A 12,795-nucleotide genomic window follows, 5' to 3' on the forward strand; every position below is an offset into this window, starting at 1 on the left:
TTACAAAAGGAATGATTTTAGATTACTTAAAAAATATATTAATATTACCTGAAAGATGGGAAAGGGAGTAAAATTTGGTCTATCAAATTAGACTCACGATCAAACTAAAATTGACTTCCACATTAAATGCAAATGTTTTGTGTTTTTTTTTCAATCAACATTAGCTACCCAGCAGCTTGGAGTCCACTCTCTGCTTTTCCATACATGCCAGTTGCACATGCTCTGGTACTTGAGTCCACTCATAAGAAAGTAAGGTTTGTACTCCCTGCTTTATGCATGCCTTATGCTAAGGGGTCGGGGGGGGGAGGGAGGGAAAAGCATAATTACATTCTATATTTCCCCTAAGACTGGAAACTGTGTTGAATTGGACAGCTAGCAGTCTTGCAGCCAGAGAAATGAATGGGAGAATATCCATCCTACTTCAGGTGAAGCTAGCTAGGCAAAGCTTAAAAGGGCAAGCAAAATTAAACCCTGCTATCTTCTTACTCCTAAAGTGAGGACTTATGGAGTACTACAGATTCGGGAAAACAGCAGAAGTGCTTAGTGCTTAATGCAGCAAGTGCTTAGTGACCTGGGATATTCTGTCAAATGGGCAGTTTGTCTCCACAGGGACTGCAGAATAGCGTTTAAAATGCATGAATTCACAAATACCAAGAAATGGTCTTGAGACAGAGTAAACTACATGGAGAGAGAAATGAGTTAAATTGACTATACAGTATATCAGCACGACTTCTCACACAAGGAGCACATGAGCTACTATGGGCTTAGGGCAGAGGTTTGCAAGAGCCTATACAGTGAAAGGGATTTGGGTTATTTATTACTTATGGTTTAGTCTGGATATCTCACACCGATTCAACAACACATCAATCAGACTTGGCCAGTTAGAGCATTGCTACCTGGTGCTACTGAAGTAGTACAAAATATTTTGGTACATCTTGTTTTTGCTTGCAGTTAGACCAGGCATAAGAAAGCAAATAGGAAAGATTTACTTTCTTTATTGTACCAATGAGGAAACAGAAGCAGATAAGGTTACAGGAGTTGCTCAAGATCACAGAACGGGTCAGGACAAGCATTCAGGTGCTGATGAAAGTAGTGAGATTACATGAGCAACATACAGAAAGAGCATAAGCTATTTACACACACATTCCTAATGATTACAGCTTAAATATTTCCAACATAAATCAAACAGTACTTGATCAGATTTCACTTAGTTTATATAAAATCTTGCTTCAGTATAAATTCTTCTGTTATTGTATGTAGTCGTTCTCATTCTTCATTTAAGCATTATTTCTTATTCTTAGGCATCTGTTTATCTTTTTTTTTCATGCACAGTCAATGATATTTTGACAAATATATTTCTGGTCCAAATCACAGAAAAGGTCATTTTCTTGATATAGTTTTACTATGTCTTACTGCTGACAGATTTTTTTCTATCAACTCCACAGAAGTTTTCATGCCATCCTTTAATGGCATTTAAATTCTTTTCAGTTCTTCATACATTTTCATCCAACAGAACTAGTTATCTACTGCAGCACCTGTTTTTCAGAATATTATACTTAATAATTAAGTTTGACTGGCGTCATGTGTTGTCAACTCTTATTAAACAGAATGGTAATGTTATCCCATAATTCACATTGCACGAATACTGGTTAACATGCTACTCTGGGGCAGGAGGAAGGTGGATTGTATTCCAATCCCTGCACACATACCAACGTTTGAGGTTAGAATGACATAGGCCGCTACATTAGCATGCATGTCTTAAATTCTCGAGGCCACCGTTTTAAGAGTTTAGTTCTGTTTAGCTGCCTAAATACTGTAATGCATTTTGCAAACAAAGAGCGGAAACATAATAAATATCACAGGTTGAGTGTCAGTTTTTTAACAGAAAATCTGCCTCTTCCTAGGACTATGCAGATGCACATTCAGGTACTAAAATATGTTGCAGCAAACTCTGGAAGCCATAGCCTGAAGTATTGGGCATGAAAGTATCACTCAGCCCATTGACTAAATTTAGTGTGTGATCCCCATACCTAAAATGGAAGGATGGTGCTCTCATGTCGAGAGAAAAGCTTCTCCAAAACCATTTCACAGCATTTAAACTGGGTTCCTGTTGACAACAGCTACCTGGAGTAGCCAAATTTTATTTTATTTTACTTTATTTTATTTTATTTTATTTTATTTTATTTTATTTTATTTTATTTTATTTTATTTTTCTGACAGTGTAGGGGTGATGAGTAATTGCACTGGTAGTATGATAGTGCCACAGAATCATGGAGGTTGGAAGGGACTTCTAGAGATCATCTAGTCCAACACCCCCCTTCCCTTCCCACCCACAGAGTTTTACAGGCGTGGGCAGCATGGCATTTGAGTTTGTCCTGATTCCATTGAGTTACAAAATGGCCATGCCCAAAAGGTAAGGATGTATGTATGAAAGCTTCCTTATTGCCTTTTTGGTGGCTGCAGGATAGATGCAGTGTTTTAAAGACCAGAATGCTGAGCCGTATGTATCAAAGGCAAGTTATCTTCAGTAATCCAAAGCATAGGAGCCATTTTTCTACCAAACAGCAACTAGAATATATTGTAGCAGCAGTTCTATAATAACCTATAAATTAATGCTGTCAGCCTGGAAGTGGGAACAATTTCTCTTTCAAGAGGAATGAGGATATAGCTCTTTCCTCTCCTGTTCAAGTGTTTGAACTACTGCATTATCATATCCAGGATCTTTTGTTTAATTTTTCTTCAGCTCCATCATTCTCGCATCCTTTGTTCACAGAGATCCCGTTTCAATAGATGGGATAGATAGTACCTCTACCCAAATTACTGGGTAATGAGGAAGGAACTGAAAGGAACTATTATACTTCCTAACTATATTCTTATGTAAAATAACGCTATTGCCTTCATCTATTGAAAACCCGCAGTGATGAGGGAAACTCCCAGATAGCTAGAATAAAATAGTATTATGAATAGGGTTATGTTCCTCTTTAAAAAAAAAAAAAGGCAAAAAGAAGCATTGAGGGAACGGTGTGGTCAGTATCAATTCAGGCCAAGACCTTACAAAGCACTTCTTGGGGTTAGTTTCCATGTAGTTAGGCAAACTGTGCTGTGCTGAAGGGGATCCACATACATGGCAGTAGGCATCAGGTTGAGCATGAGCTCCCTTGCATACAGGACTTCCAGGTTGCTCTGCGTAGGAATATTGTATGATGCCATGAGGCCTAAAGAATATCTCACCCTGGGCAGGTTTTTGAACTGGGATCTAAATGTTTGTATCGCTGAAATCAGACATTCATGCCTTTGCCTAATTGTTTCACATGATAAAGCTTCCACTATTTGCTTGGAAAAATTATAATGTGCTTTTATGTCAATGTTCCTGTGTTATATCAGGTCTACACTATCTTCCTTTACCATCAAACTCACTAATTTCACCTGTCAGAGAAAGTATCTGAATTAATAATGCCTAATTATGCATGAAAATCAGTAAGTTACAGCTAGACAAGTAGTTAAAATGACTGCTGTAAGTTGGCAACCATGCCTCAGGCCCACCCCTAAAAGCTGTTTATTTGGGGTTGTGAATGCTTGCGTACCAAAAGCTTTCCCCAGACTCTTACAAGCTCCTGGGATCTGCAGCTCCACTCCCTTCTGTTGCAGACCTGGCACTGACTTGACGAGACATGCAGCACCTAGACAGCAGGACCAGGGCTGGGCGTGAGTCATACACAAACCAGAAAGCAACCAAACCGATAACACTGCTCCAAGCTACGTACAATGCAAATGTTTTTATGTGAACGTGATTACTCAGGTTTTGATGACTTTAAATATCAGCCTCAGTCCTACCTTTGCCATCACAATTGATTACATTCTCTGGCCTATCACAGATGATTGTTATCAGAAAACAAACCTTCCTATCTGAATAGCATCATACTGTAACTGCTAACACATTAGTGGTCTATTCTACCATTCTGAGAATAGATGCTGCAATTCACTTAGAATGCATAACGGCTTTTGGTTTAATCAGTCCCTTGGATTTTCCAAAGTCAGCATAGACTTGATAAAGTCTATTAAATTTTTTACCTTCTTACTAAAAAGTTTCATCTTATTTTTTCAGTGTTAACTAGTATTTATAACCATAAAATTATGCCTGAAAATGCATAGCAGAAACCTCCCATTGTATCTTAAGATCAGGTCCTGAAATGTCTTCATTTAAGCAGGCAGCTTATTACCGCCTCAGACCACTGGAGCTACAACAAGAGTGTATTTATTTTTTTTTCAGATGGGAGATTTTGATATGTTTCGTCTTCTTTGTGTCTGCTTGAGGTCTTATCTGTCAGTCTTGGAGTCTGTAAGGTTGCACCCAATTATATCGTGGTTGGTTTGCTATCTATGTCAAGCCGAGTTATACGAAACCACAAAATAAGGTTTGGTTCTTATCCTGTCTCATTAACTACAACGTTGCACAATTGTATCAGCAATATCTGACTCTTAGCTATAATAATTCACCAGGATGATGTCATAGAGGCTGTCGCGTTAGAAACAGGAGGTGCTACACAAACATGCTTGATAACAAAATACCTTCCTTGCTTTTGAAGGTTGACTTCAGGGTCTTACTCTTTAGCATACAGATGAAAGCTCTCAACCCCAGCAGCTGCACCTCTTACTTCACAGCAATCTCTCATTCTTTTCTTTTTAATGCTTCCGACGTTTGTTAGGATTTTTTATCTATATTTTAATTATTCATCACTTTCAGTGTTTACATGCTTTTTGTTTCCTAACTAATACAGGCAGTCAATGCAAGACCATTGTGTGAAACATCACCTTTAGGTCATATATGCATCCTTTTGGAAAGAAGCATGCAGGTTATACTTCCCACCTTGCAATTTCTTGTCATCTTTTGACAGCCTAAAAATCATCCCACTGGGAAGGGTATAACTGCATTCTAGGCCTACTGTGTTTTTCCTGTTCTTTTATTCCCTTTCTGCCTCCTTTCTTCTTTTTCCTTGCCATTCCCACAAGTAATTTCCATTGCCTTTAGTTGTAGAACTGATCTTCTGAATGGAAGTTTTGCTCAAATGCATGATACATAAGTAATTTCAGTGGGGATGCTTATTGTGTGCCTCTTTTCCATGCTGAAATCAAATTACTGCCATCTATTCAGCTGCAGACTTTATATATTAGCGCAGAAAGATTAGTATTTTCTAGTCATTGTCTATAATGCAATCTTGATTACATTTAAATATCTAATTTTAGCAAACCACACTGTTATTCTTTCTGTTCATTTTGGATGTTGTGGAATCTAAAAGCAACTTCTCATGTTTAATCGGTCTTTGTTTGCTTTCCAGTCATCAGAAAAGGGGGAGCTCCATTTTCCCTTGGGTTTCATCATTGTCCAGATTCTCATTATATCTGTTTTGTTTCCCTGAACACCCACCAGCCCAGGGCTTGTATCTAAGATGTGACCCTCGGCATCTTGATCTTTTTTGGTGTTTGTGTGTGTCTAGTTTTAGGGTTTATTTCTTTGGTAGGTTTGTTGTTGTGTGTTTTGTTTGCTTGTGTTTGTTTGGTGTGGGGTTTCTTTTGCAGTCTCTTTCACTCTGTCAAACCCCTGTTTTGTCTCCATCCAACTCAGCTGACCAGAACTACAGTTCCATCATTCCACATGTTATCTATCACCATTCATTTACTGTTAAGAGAAAAACAAAGGGGAGGCGGAGGGGGGGAGAGAGAGATTTAGCAGTTCAAAGGCTCTCATGAGGAGGTGCTGCAAGGAAAGGAAAAAGCTTAGAGAAGATTATTTGCCTGAAGTATGTAGTCTAAAAAAGAAAACAGTTACATACATATACATACACATATATACAAAAACAACAAAACCAACACTTTTTTTTCTGACTTCTATTCTTATTTCTGTTTCTCCCCCCACTCCCCATTGCTTTGCAAATTCGTAATTCAGTGCTTCCAAAGGTTCTTCAAACTTGTTCTACTGGTTTCCAGAAGTAGGCAGACTTGTTTTTCTAAGCTCTTCAGTGTGCCAAATGAATTTATTCTTTTTTTTTTTTTTCTTTTTTTTTTTTTTCTTTTTCATTCTATTCCTACAGAGAATCTCGGGACACTCCTTGGAGGGCAGTAGATGTGTGTCCTGTATTGCATGGATATACTGTGTAAAGGAGTGCTTTAACTGCCTGATGTACAAAGCTGGACAGAGGAAAGACTCTCTTTATCAACCATAAAACCCCCGATCAGAAAGCTAATGGGAAGAAAAGCCTTATGATAAATAACATGGTCAGCCTAAGAGGTGAAATTTTAATGGAAACCCTTCCTCTCCTTGCTCTCTGGCAGCCAAATAAGGGGAGAACTCCCACTTTCTCCCTGCATGTAGGCTGCACTGTGAAGGGCTGCTGAACCCAGCGATGTTTCCAGTCCTGTCAAAGGGATCTCGCAGCAATTTTCAGGGGTCTGCAAACTGAAAGTGGAATCAGGATGGCCACTGTGTTTCGTGGGTCTGCACCAGTCCATCTGTCTGAGGCTGGAGGGCTGCTAAGCCCACATTCAGGCCAGCAGCAAGCTTGGAAACAATGTGGTTTTCAGTGTGTTAAGTGTGAGGAGTAAGGGAAAAATCGCTTGGAATCACCGCATACGTTCTGTGAGGCTGCATTTCCCCAGTGCACGTAGCAAAACCCCACCTGGGATGGGCTGGTTTGGGTGAAATAGGAACAGGCAAAGGGAAAACAGCTATTAGGCCTACTCTTTTTCTAGGCTAACATAAGTAAGGCAAGCTGAAGTCGTGCATTAGAGTGCTGGCATACAAGATTTACACAGTGCAATCACCGCGCTCTGCACGTAAGTAAAACGACCGGCCATCGATGCAAACCGTTTCCCGAGAACCCTTATTTTTCAAGTTTCGGTGCTCCCGCCCCCCGCAGTTTCCCTCAGGGCGCTCCGCCCCACCCGGGCAAACCCCGCGGCCGCGCCCCGGCGCCGGGAGCGACGCTGCCGCCCCCTGCAGGGCCCCGCAGCCGGGGGGCTCCGGCAGCTGGAAGCCCCCTACATCAGCAACGGAGACGGCGGGACAAAGCGGAGGGGCGGTAAAGCGCCCGCCCGGCGTCTCCCTCCGCCCAGGACTACTTGCAGCCAGATGTCGGGCTGGCAGGAGGGAAGGGGGCGGGCCGTGAGGCGGGCAGGGGCGGGGGCAATGCGAGGGGGTGGGGTCTGGAGGAAGGGGTCAAGGAGTCGCCGAGGAGAGCACGGGCGGGCTGAGGCGCCGCGGAGCGGGCTGGACGCGGGCCTGGCACGGCGGAGCCCGGGGGCGGGAGCCGAGCGGCCGGGAGGAAGAGGAGGAGCGCGCTGCGCCGAGCCGCTGGGAGCCTGGAGCGGCAGCTGGGGCGCTGGTGGAGGTAAGAGAGCGGCGGTAGGGAACCCCCCAGCCCGGCGGCCGTTGGGGCGGTCGGCGGCTGTTGGGCGGTACCTGGCTGAGGTGGGCAGCGGAGTGACAGCGGCGGGCGGGCGGCTGCGGCCGGGGGCTTTGTGCGGAGCCGTACTGGGGGAGGGGAGCGGGGGGGTTACCCGGCCGTTTTCTCGGCTTCGGGGTCGCCGGAGTGAGTCGGGTGCCTGGCCGGGTAGCCGCACCGTGCAGGGCAGCGCAGCGCGGGATGAGGGCACGGGCGGGGGGAGCCGCTGGGGCTGACAGGAGCGGCAGCCGGGGCAGCCCCGGTCCTGCTACGGGCGGGCGGCGAACAAAGGGCTGTGCGAGGAACCGTGGGCAGAGCTCGTCTGTGGGATAAAGTTCTCGAGAAAGCCGTGGGCAGCAGCTGGAAGGCTGCGCGCAGGGAGGGATCGGCGCTGGAGCTGTGGGAGAAAAGAGCGTGCGGAGATAAAGGGAGCGTTCGGCTCTCGTAGGGAGGAAGTGCGGGGTTCGTTGTGCTGTGATTGTGAGGCCACTGTCACAGCTGGCTATTGTTATGCTTTTATATACGTATTCAGTTGTACCTTGAGAAAACATTTTGTTTTTTCCTTTTAAAGCAGCTTTTTAGATGGGCAAAAACTAAAGATAAGAGCCATTGGCTTCACTCTTTGTTGTCTGCTTTGCAGCTGACTGAATTATGACTTGCATGCAGGGTTAAAAGTGCTGTCTTCTTTATTTCAGAGCTCTAGGGGAAGATGTTGTCTCTTCTGACATCTTGCGATTAAGATACCTGAGAACAGGTTCAGTAAGAATCCAGGTTGCTGAAGAAGACGCTTATGAATGTACTGAAATGAGAAGTTGTAAACACTTTTTTTTTTATCCCTTTCATCTCTCCTGCCTAAGAAGCCATAATCCAAAGCACTTCTGAGACGCTTGCCCAGATACATGAAGTCTGCAAAGTTCCTTGTCCAAACTGACTGTTTCTCAGTAAGCTGTGCGTATCTGCGTGTTTGGAATATGTGTATTGTACTCTGAAGAAGAATTGCTTTCTGTATAAAATTCCCAGCAGGAACATTTTGTTATGGACAGCTTTTTCTGGATTTATATCCGGAGAGATTAATGCCTAGAGTTGAAAGGCATTTAGTATACACTGAAAAGCTGGCTTCCCTTCAGTTTTTCCAGATGTAGTGTCTCCCCTGTATGCTGGGAACGCGCACAACTGCATAAACTACAGATGTAGCCATGGAGCTGTATGGACTTTTGAGCCATAGGAGAAGTATTGTTGAGCACTGGTATCGGATGCTGCTTCGTGATGTCAGCTGAGCTGTGACTGTGTTTCACTAGTTGTATCACAGCATCCAGATGGAGTGACACCCTTTGCGAGAAGATGCCGTTAAGTGTTACGGGGAAGGTTAACTGATCATTTTACGCGCTGTCAAGTTCTGAGCAGAAGATCTTCCTGCGCAAGATGAACCTGTGCCTCCCTGCGCTAAGATGATGAAAGTATACTGCCGCTTATGACGAGTCCAAGAGAAGAAGCATTGTAAAATGGCTCAAACCAGCTTGCTGCAGGGAAAGCAGTTTTACTGTAGGGAGTGGGTTTTCCACAAGCTTCAGCACTGCCTCCAGGAGAAAGCTAACTGCAGCAGTAGTGCTGCCAACAAACCATCTCTTGTAGCAAGTTCTGGGAATAATACTGGTGTTGTCTCTGGGAAAGGAGCTGCCTGGGGTGTATTGTTGGTAGGAGGGCCCGGTAGTGGGAAGACAGCCCTCTGTACTGAGTTACTCTGGCCAAGCTCACCTTTAAACCTGCAGAGAGGTTTACATCGGCAAGCCCTAGCTTTCCATTTCTGCAGAGCCCAGGACTCCGACACGCTGTGTGTTGGAGGGTTTATTAGAGGTTTAGTTGCACAGATCTGCCGCAGTGGACTGATCCACGGATATGAGGACAAACTAAGAGATCCTGCTATTCAAAGCCTCTTGCAACCTGGGGAATGCGAGAGGAACCCTGCTGAAGCATTTAAAAGGTAAAAACTAATAACAACCTAAAGCGAAAACCAAATAATAATTTAAAAAACCCCTTGTTTCTATTTAGGTTTTGCTTCCAAAGAGTCTACAATACAGACTGTTTATTACATGCCTGTCTCTTGGTTTGTTATCTCTGTGGATTACTCAGAGCTTTCAGACCTACTGTGGAAAAAAAGAAGTTTGTCCTTATAGCTGATATAAATAAATATTTGCTTTTAAAATAAAACTTACTATTGATAGTGAGTTTATTTACATTACTTGAAAGTAATGGACTGAAGGGTGGATGATAGCTAGAATAAAAGTCAGTGGCCTTTGTGTTGTGTAAAAGGTAGGGTAGTTGTTCACAGATGTGAAACAGACCTTTGGGGACCCTTGCAAAAGCTTCCAACGCTGTTCTTTGTCAAAGAGGAAACTGGACTAATGGATCCCTGGGTCTGATCCAGCACATCAGTTTTATGTTTGTCTAAAAACATGTGGTAGGAAAATGTCAGTTAACTCCTGATGTTACTTCTCTAAGTGTTGGATGAGTTATGTCATCTTCATCACTATTTATAAAATAAGTGCTTTAAAGTAGTAGGTGGATATCAGAAACTCATCAAGAGAGTTCACCTTTCTCCTTCTTATTAGATTTGGCAGCTAAGCTGAACAAAAATACTAATTTACCAATTTTTTTTACAGTATGTTACTGGGAATTGTATTTCTCTGAGAGTATTTGTGTGTGTATCCATATCCCTTAAAACAGTCTGCCATCTTGAGCATGGCATTCATGTCAGTATTCCTTTGGATCACAGTGAAGGAAAAGGATAAGGCTAACAATAGTATTTCTGCTGGTTGTTAGCTAACCTGATATTCCTTACTGTTACATAGTGGCTTAACTGTTGTTTTTCTTCTCTATCGTGGGGACAGGACTAGGGGTAATGGGATGAAAGTACAGCATAGGAAGTTCCGCATGAATGTGAGCAAGAACTTCTTTACAGTGAGGGTGACGGAGCACTGGAACAGGCTGCCCAGGGAGGTAGTGGAGTCTCCTTCTCTGGAGATATTCAAGACCTGCCTGGACGCCGACCTGTGTGACGTGGTGTAGGGAGCCTGCTTTGGCAGGGGGGTTGGACTCGATGAACTCTAGAGGTCCCTTCCAACCGCTACAATTCTGTGATTCTCTGAGGATTGAGGCTGGTCAATACTGACGTTGAATGTAATGTCACTATGTTGGGACAGAGCCTTCCAGCTCTGGTGGCTGCGATGTCCTTGTCTGTGTAATAAACAGGATGCAATTCTACATTGTTCCCAGTGCGGGGTCTTCAAAGCAAGCACTAAACTGAGACTAATTCTGTATTATTATTGTTACTGTTGTTGCTAACTGAAGATGCAACTTCTAGCAACTCTTAGTCCTAATTTCAGAAGCATTAAGTCCTCTCAGTCTCTAATGGCTAAAAAGTGGGTGAAATGATCTATAAACAGAATAACAGGCTCTGTCTGGCTCTAGGCAGTCTTTTAAAGTCATGGAAGTGGATTAATCTGGTGAATGAGAGCCTGTTTACATTTGAACGTCTATTACAAAGGAATCTTACTAATTTAGAGCAAATTCTGTTTAAGAACCTGAACCTTGCCTTCATTCTAAGCGCAACTGGCTTGCTCAGAAGAATAGGAGCAAAGTAAATGTCTTTAGCCAAAGATGCAGTAGTAGAAATAGAGAAGATGATTGTAAGTTAGACTTAGCTTCTTAGGTAAGACTGCTGTATGAATGCAAGATTAAATGATGGGTTGTTTGAGAATTTAGGTGTTTCTACAGGATTCTTGTATTGGGAGATTGAGGTGACAGTGTTTAGTAGCAGTCTCAAATTTTTCAGCAGTGATTGTAACCTCTGAAGCTAAAAATACTTTCCATGGTGCAGCAGCTTCAGTCAAGGGTTTATTTTTATTACAATTTTATTTTGTCTCTTGCTGCCCACCACCGCTGGTCTCCTGCTCCCAAAAGCAGCTGTGGTGGCTGGTATTCATCTTCAGGTTTAAGGGAGATGGAGTGTTAGCACTGAGGTGCTGTCTTGGGAATGGATGTTTTCAGCACTGTGGCAGGGGACCGGCAGGTGGCTGCTGACAGCAGTACTGGGAGCTGGTTCTGCTGCCCATATGGTACAGTCCCTGTACACAGACATAAGGTACATGGCAATGCCTCCTCCACCCTGAAGTACCTCAATCACTTGCTAATATATAGTGCATGGAATAAATATTTATCAAAAATATAAGCTTTGTTCACAAGCCCCAAGATGTAATGTTCTAGTATCCCAGTCCTGGTAAATGCAAGTTGTATGTGAGCTCTAGGAAGACTTAACAGTCAGCTGATGGCCTTTCTTATTGAATAAAGGCCCTGAAACAGCACAGAGCTCCCATCTCAATGCTCCATTGGCTTTACCTGATTTTATTTTTCTTTCATCAGCAGAAGATGGCAAGGGCCTTTCTTTAAAGTTACTGTTAGTTTTTTCCTCTGCTTTGCACAGCAGCTCTAGGCCCAGCTCTTCCTTCATGGCCTAAAATGGAAAGTCTTTATAAGTGCTAAGCAAGCTTATGCTTTTCTGTTTTGTGCTAATTTTCCTAGAAGTAGTAAGAAAAAACTTGCTGTTGCCTTGTAAAGTGTCACTTTATGAACAATGTAACGTGCTTTAGTCAAACTACTAAATCTTCTTGTGAGGAATGTTTTTATGTAGGTTTCCATCAAACCTTGTGGTGATGCCTTGTATGAGTGATTACCCATAAAGTCTTTTCTCCTCCTTATTTGGAATCTCTGCTCTTAAAAAAATTCTCATGTATTTATAATCTTTAAGTGCTCTAAAAGTTCTTTCAGGATTGGATCTTGCTGAATTGCAGATCTGGAAGGTTTGCTATGTACAAATGTATTTGGCATTTGTTTCTACACTGACAGCTGAGAGAAAGAAGAGCTACTTAATAGTGCTGCTTCTGAGGCATTTCTCCATGCATGTGGTTCTGGAGCATGAAGTGGCCTTTAAAAACACAAGGGAGAAAGCTGAAACCTCATGTTGAAATTTTAAGTGAAAATTAAGAAGGAAGTGTAAAGAAAATGAAAAAGGAATAGAACATGTTCCAAAACTCAGATGGAACAATGTGTTTAACTGAACAAATTTAATCAAAAAAGGTCTGTTAACTTATTCTTCCTTGTATGAATAGAAAAATTAGAACCAGAATACCCCAGATTTTGCCAGACTACATCTAGAGTTGTGTGTTTTCAGTTGTGTTAGAGCAATCTGATGCTTCCAATGACTGGTAGGAGTACAGGCAGCTGTCAGTTGTTCAAAGCCATGAGTAAGTAGTGGAAGTCAGATACAAGCCATGGATAGTGTTGACATGGTTTAAGCTTC

General features: G+C 42.7%; 1 protein-coding gene and 1 long non-coding RNA gene across 2 annotated transcripts in view; one reads left to right on the forward strand and one right to left on the reverse strand.

Annotated features, from left to right (window-relative positions):
* The window catches only part of LOC107313556, a 51,238-nt gene extending 43,551 nt beyond the window's left edge, over nt 1-7,687 (reverse strand). Inside the window, exon 1 of the long non-coding RNA XR_004306941.1 lies at nt 7,457-7,687. This is a non-coding gene — a long non-coding RNA (uncharacterized LOC107313556). The remainder of the gene's footprint in view (nt 1-7,456) is intronic.
* The window catches only part of ANKRD50 (ankyrin repeat domain 50), a 39,595-nt gene continuing 33,993 nt past the window's right edge, over nt 7,194-12,795 (forward strand). The window contains exons 1-2 of the mRNA XM_015861898.2: nt 7,194-7,385; nt 8,135-9,420. Coding sequence (XP_015717384.1) covers nt 8,942-9,420 — 479 coding nt within the window. The 5' untranslated portion in view covers nt 7,194-7,385; nt 8,135-8,941. The remainder of the gene's footprint in view (nt 7,386-8,134; nt 9,421-12,795) is intronic.

Source organism: Coturnix japonica, chromosome 4, assembly GCF_001577835.2.
Source record: "Coturnix japonica isolate 7356 chromosome 4, Coturnix japonica 2.1, whole genome shotgun sequence".
Taxonomy (NCBI): Eukaryota; Metazoa; Chordata; class Aves; order Galliformes; family Phasianidae; genus Coturnix; species Coturnix japonica.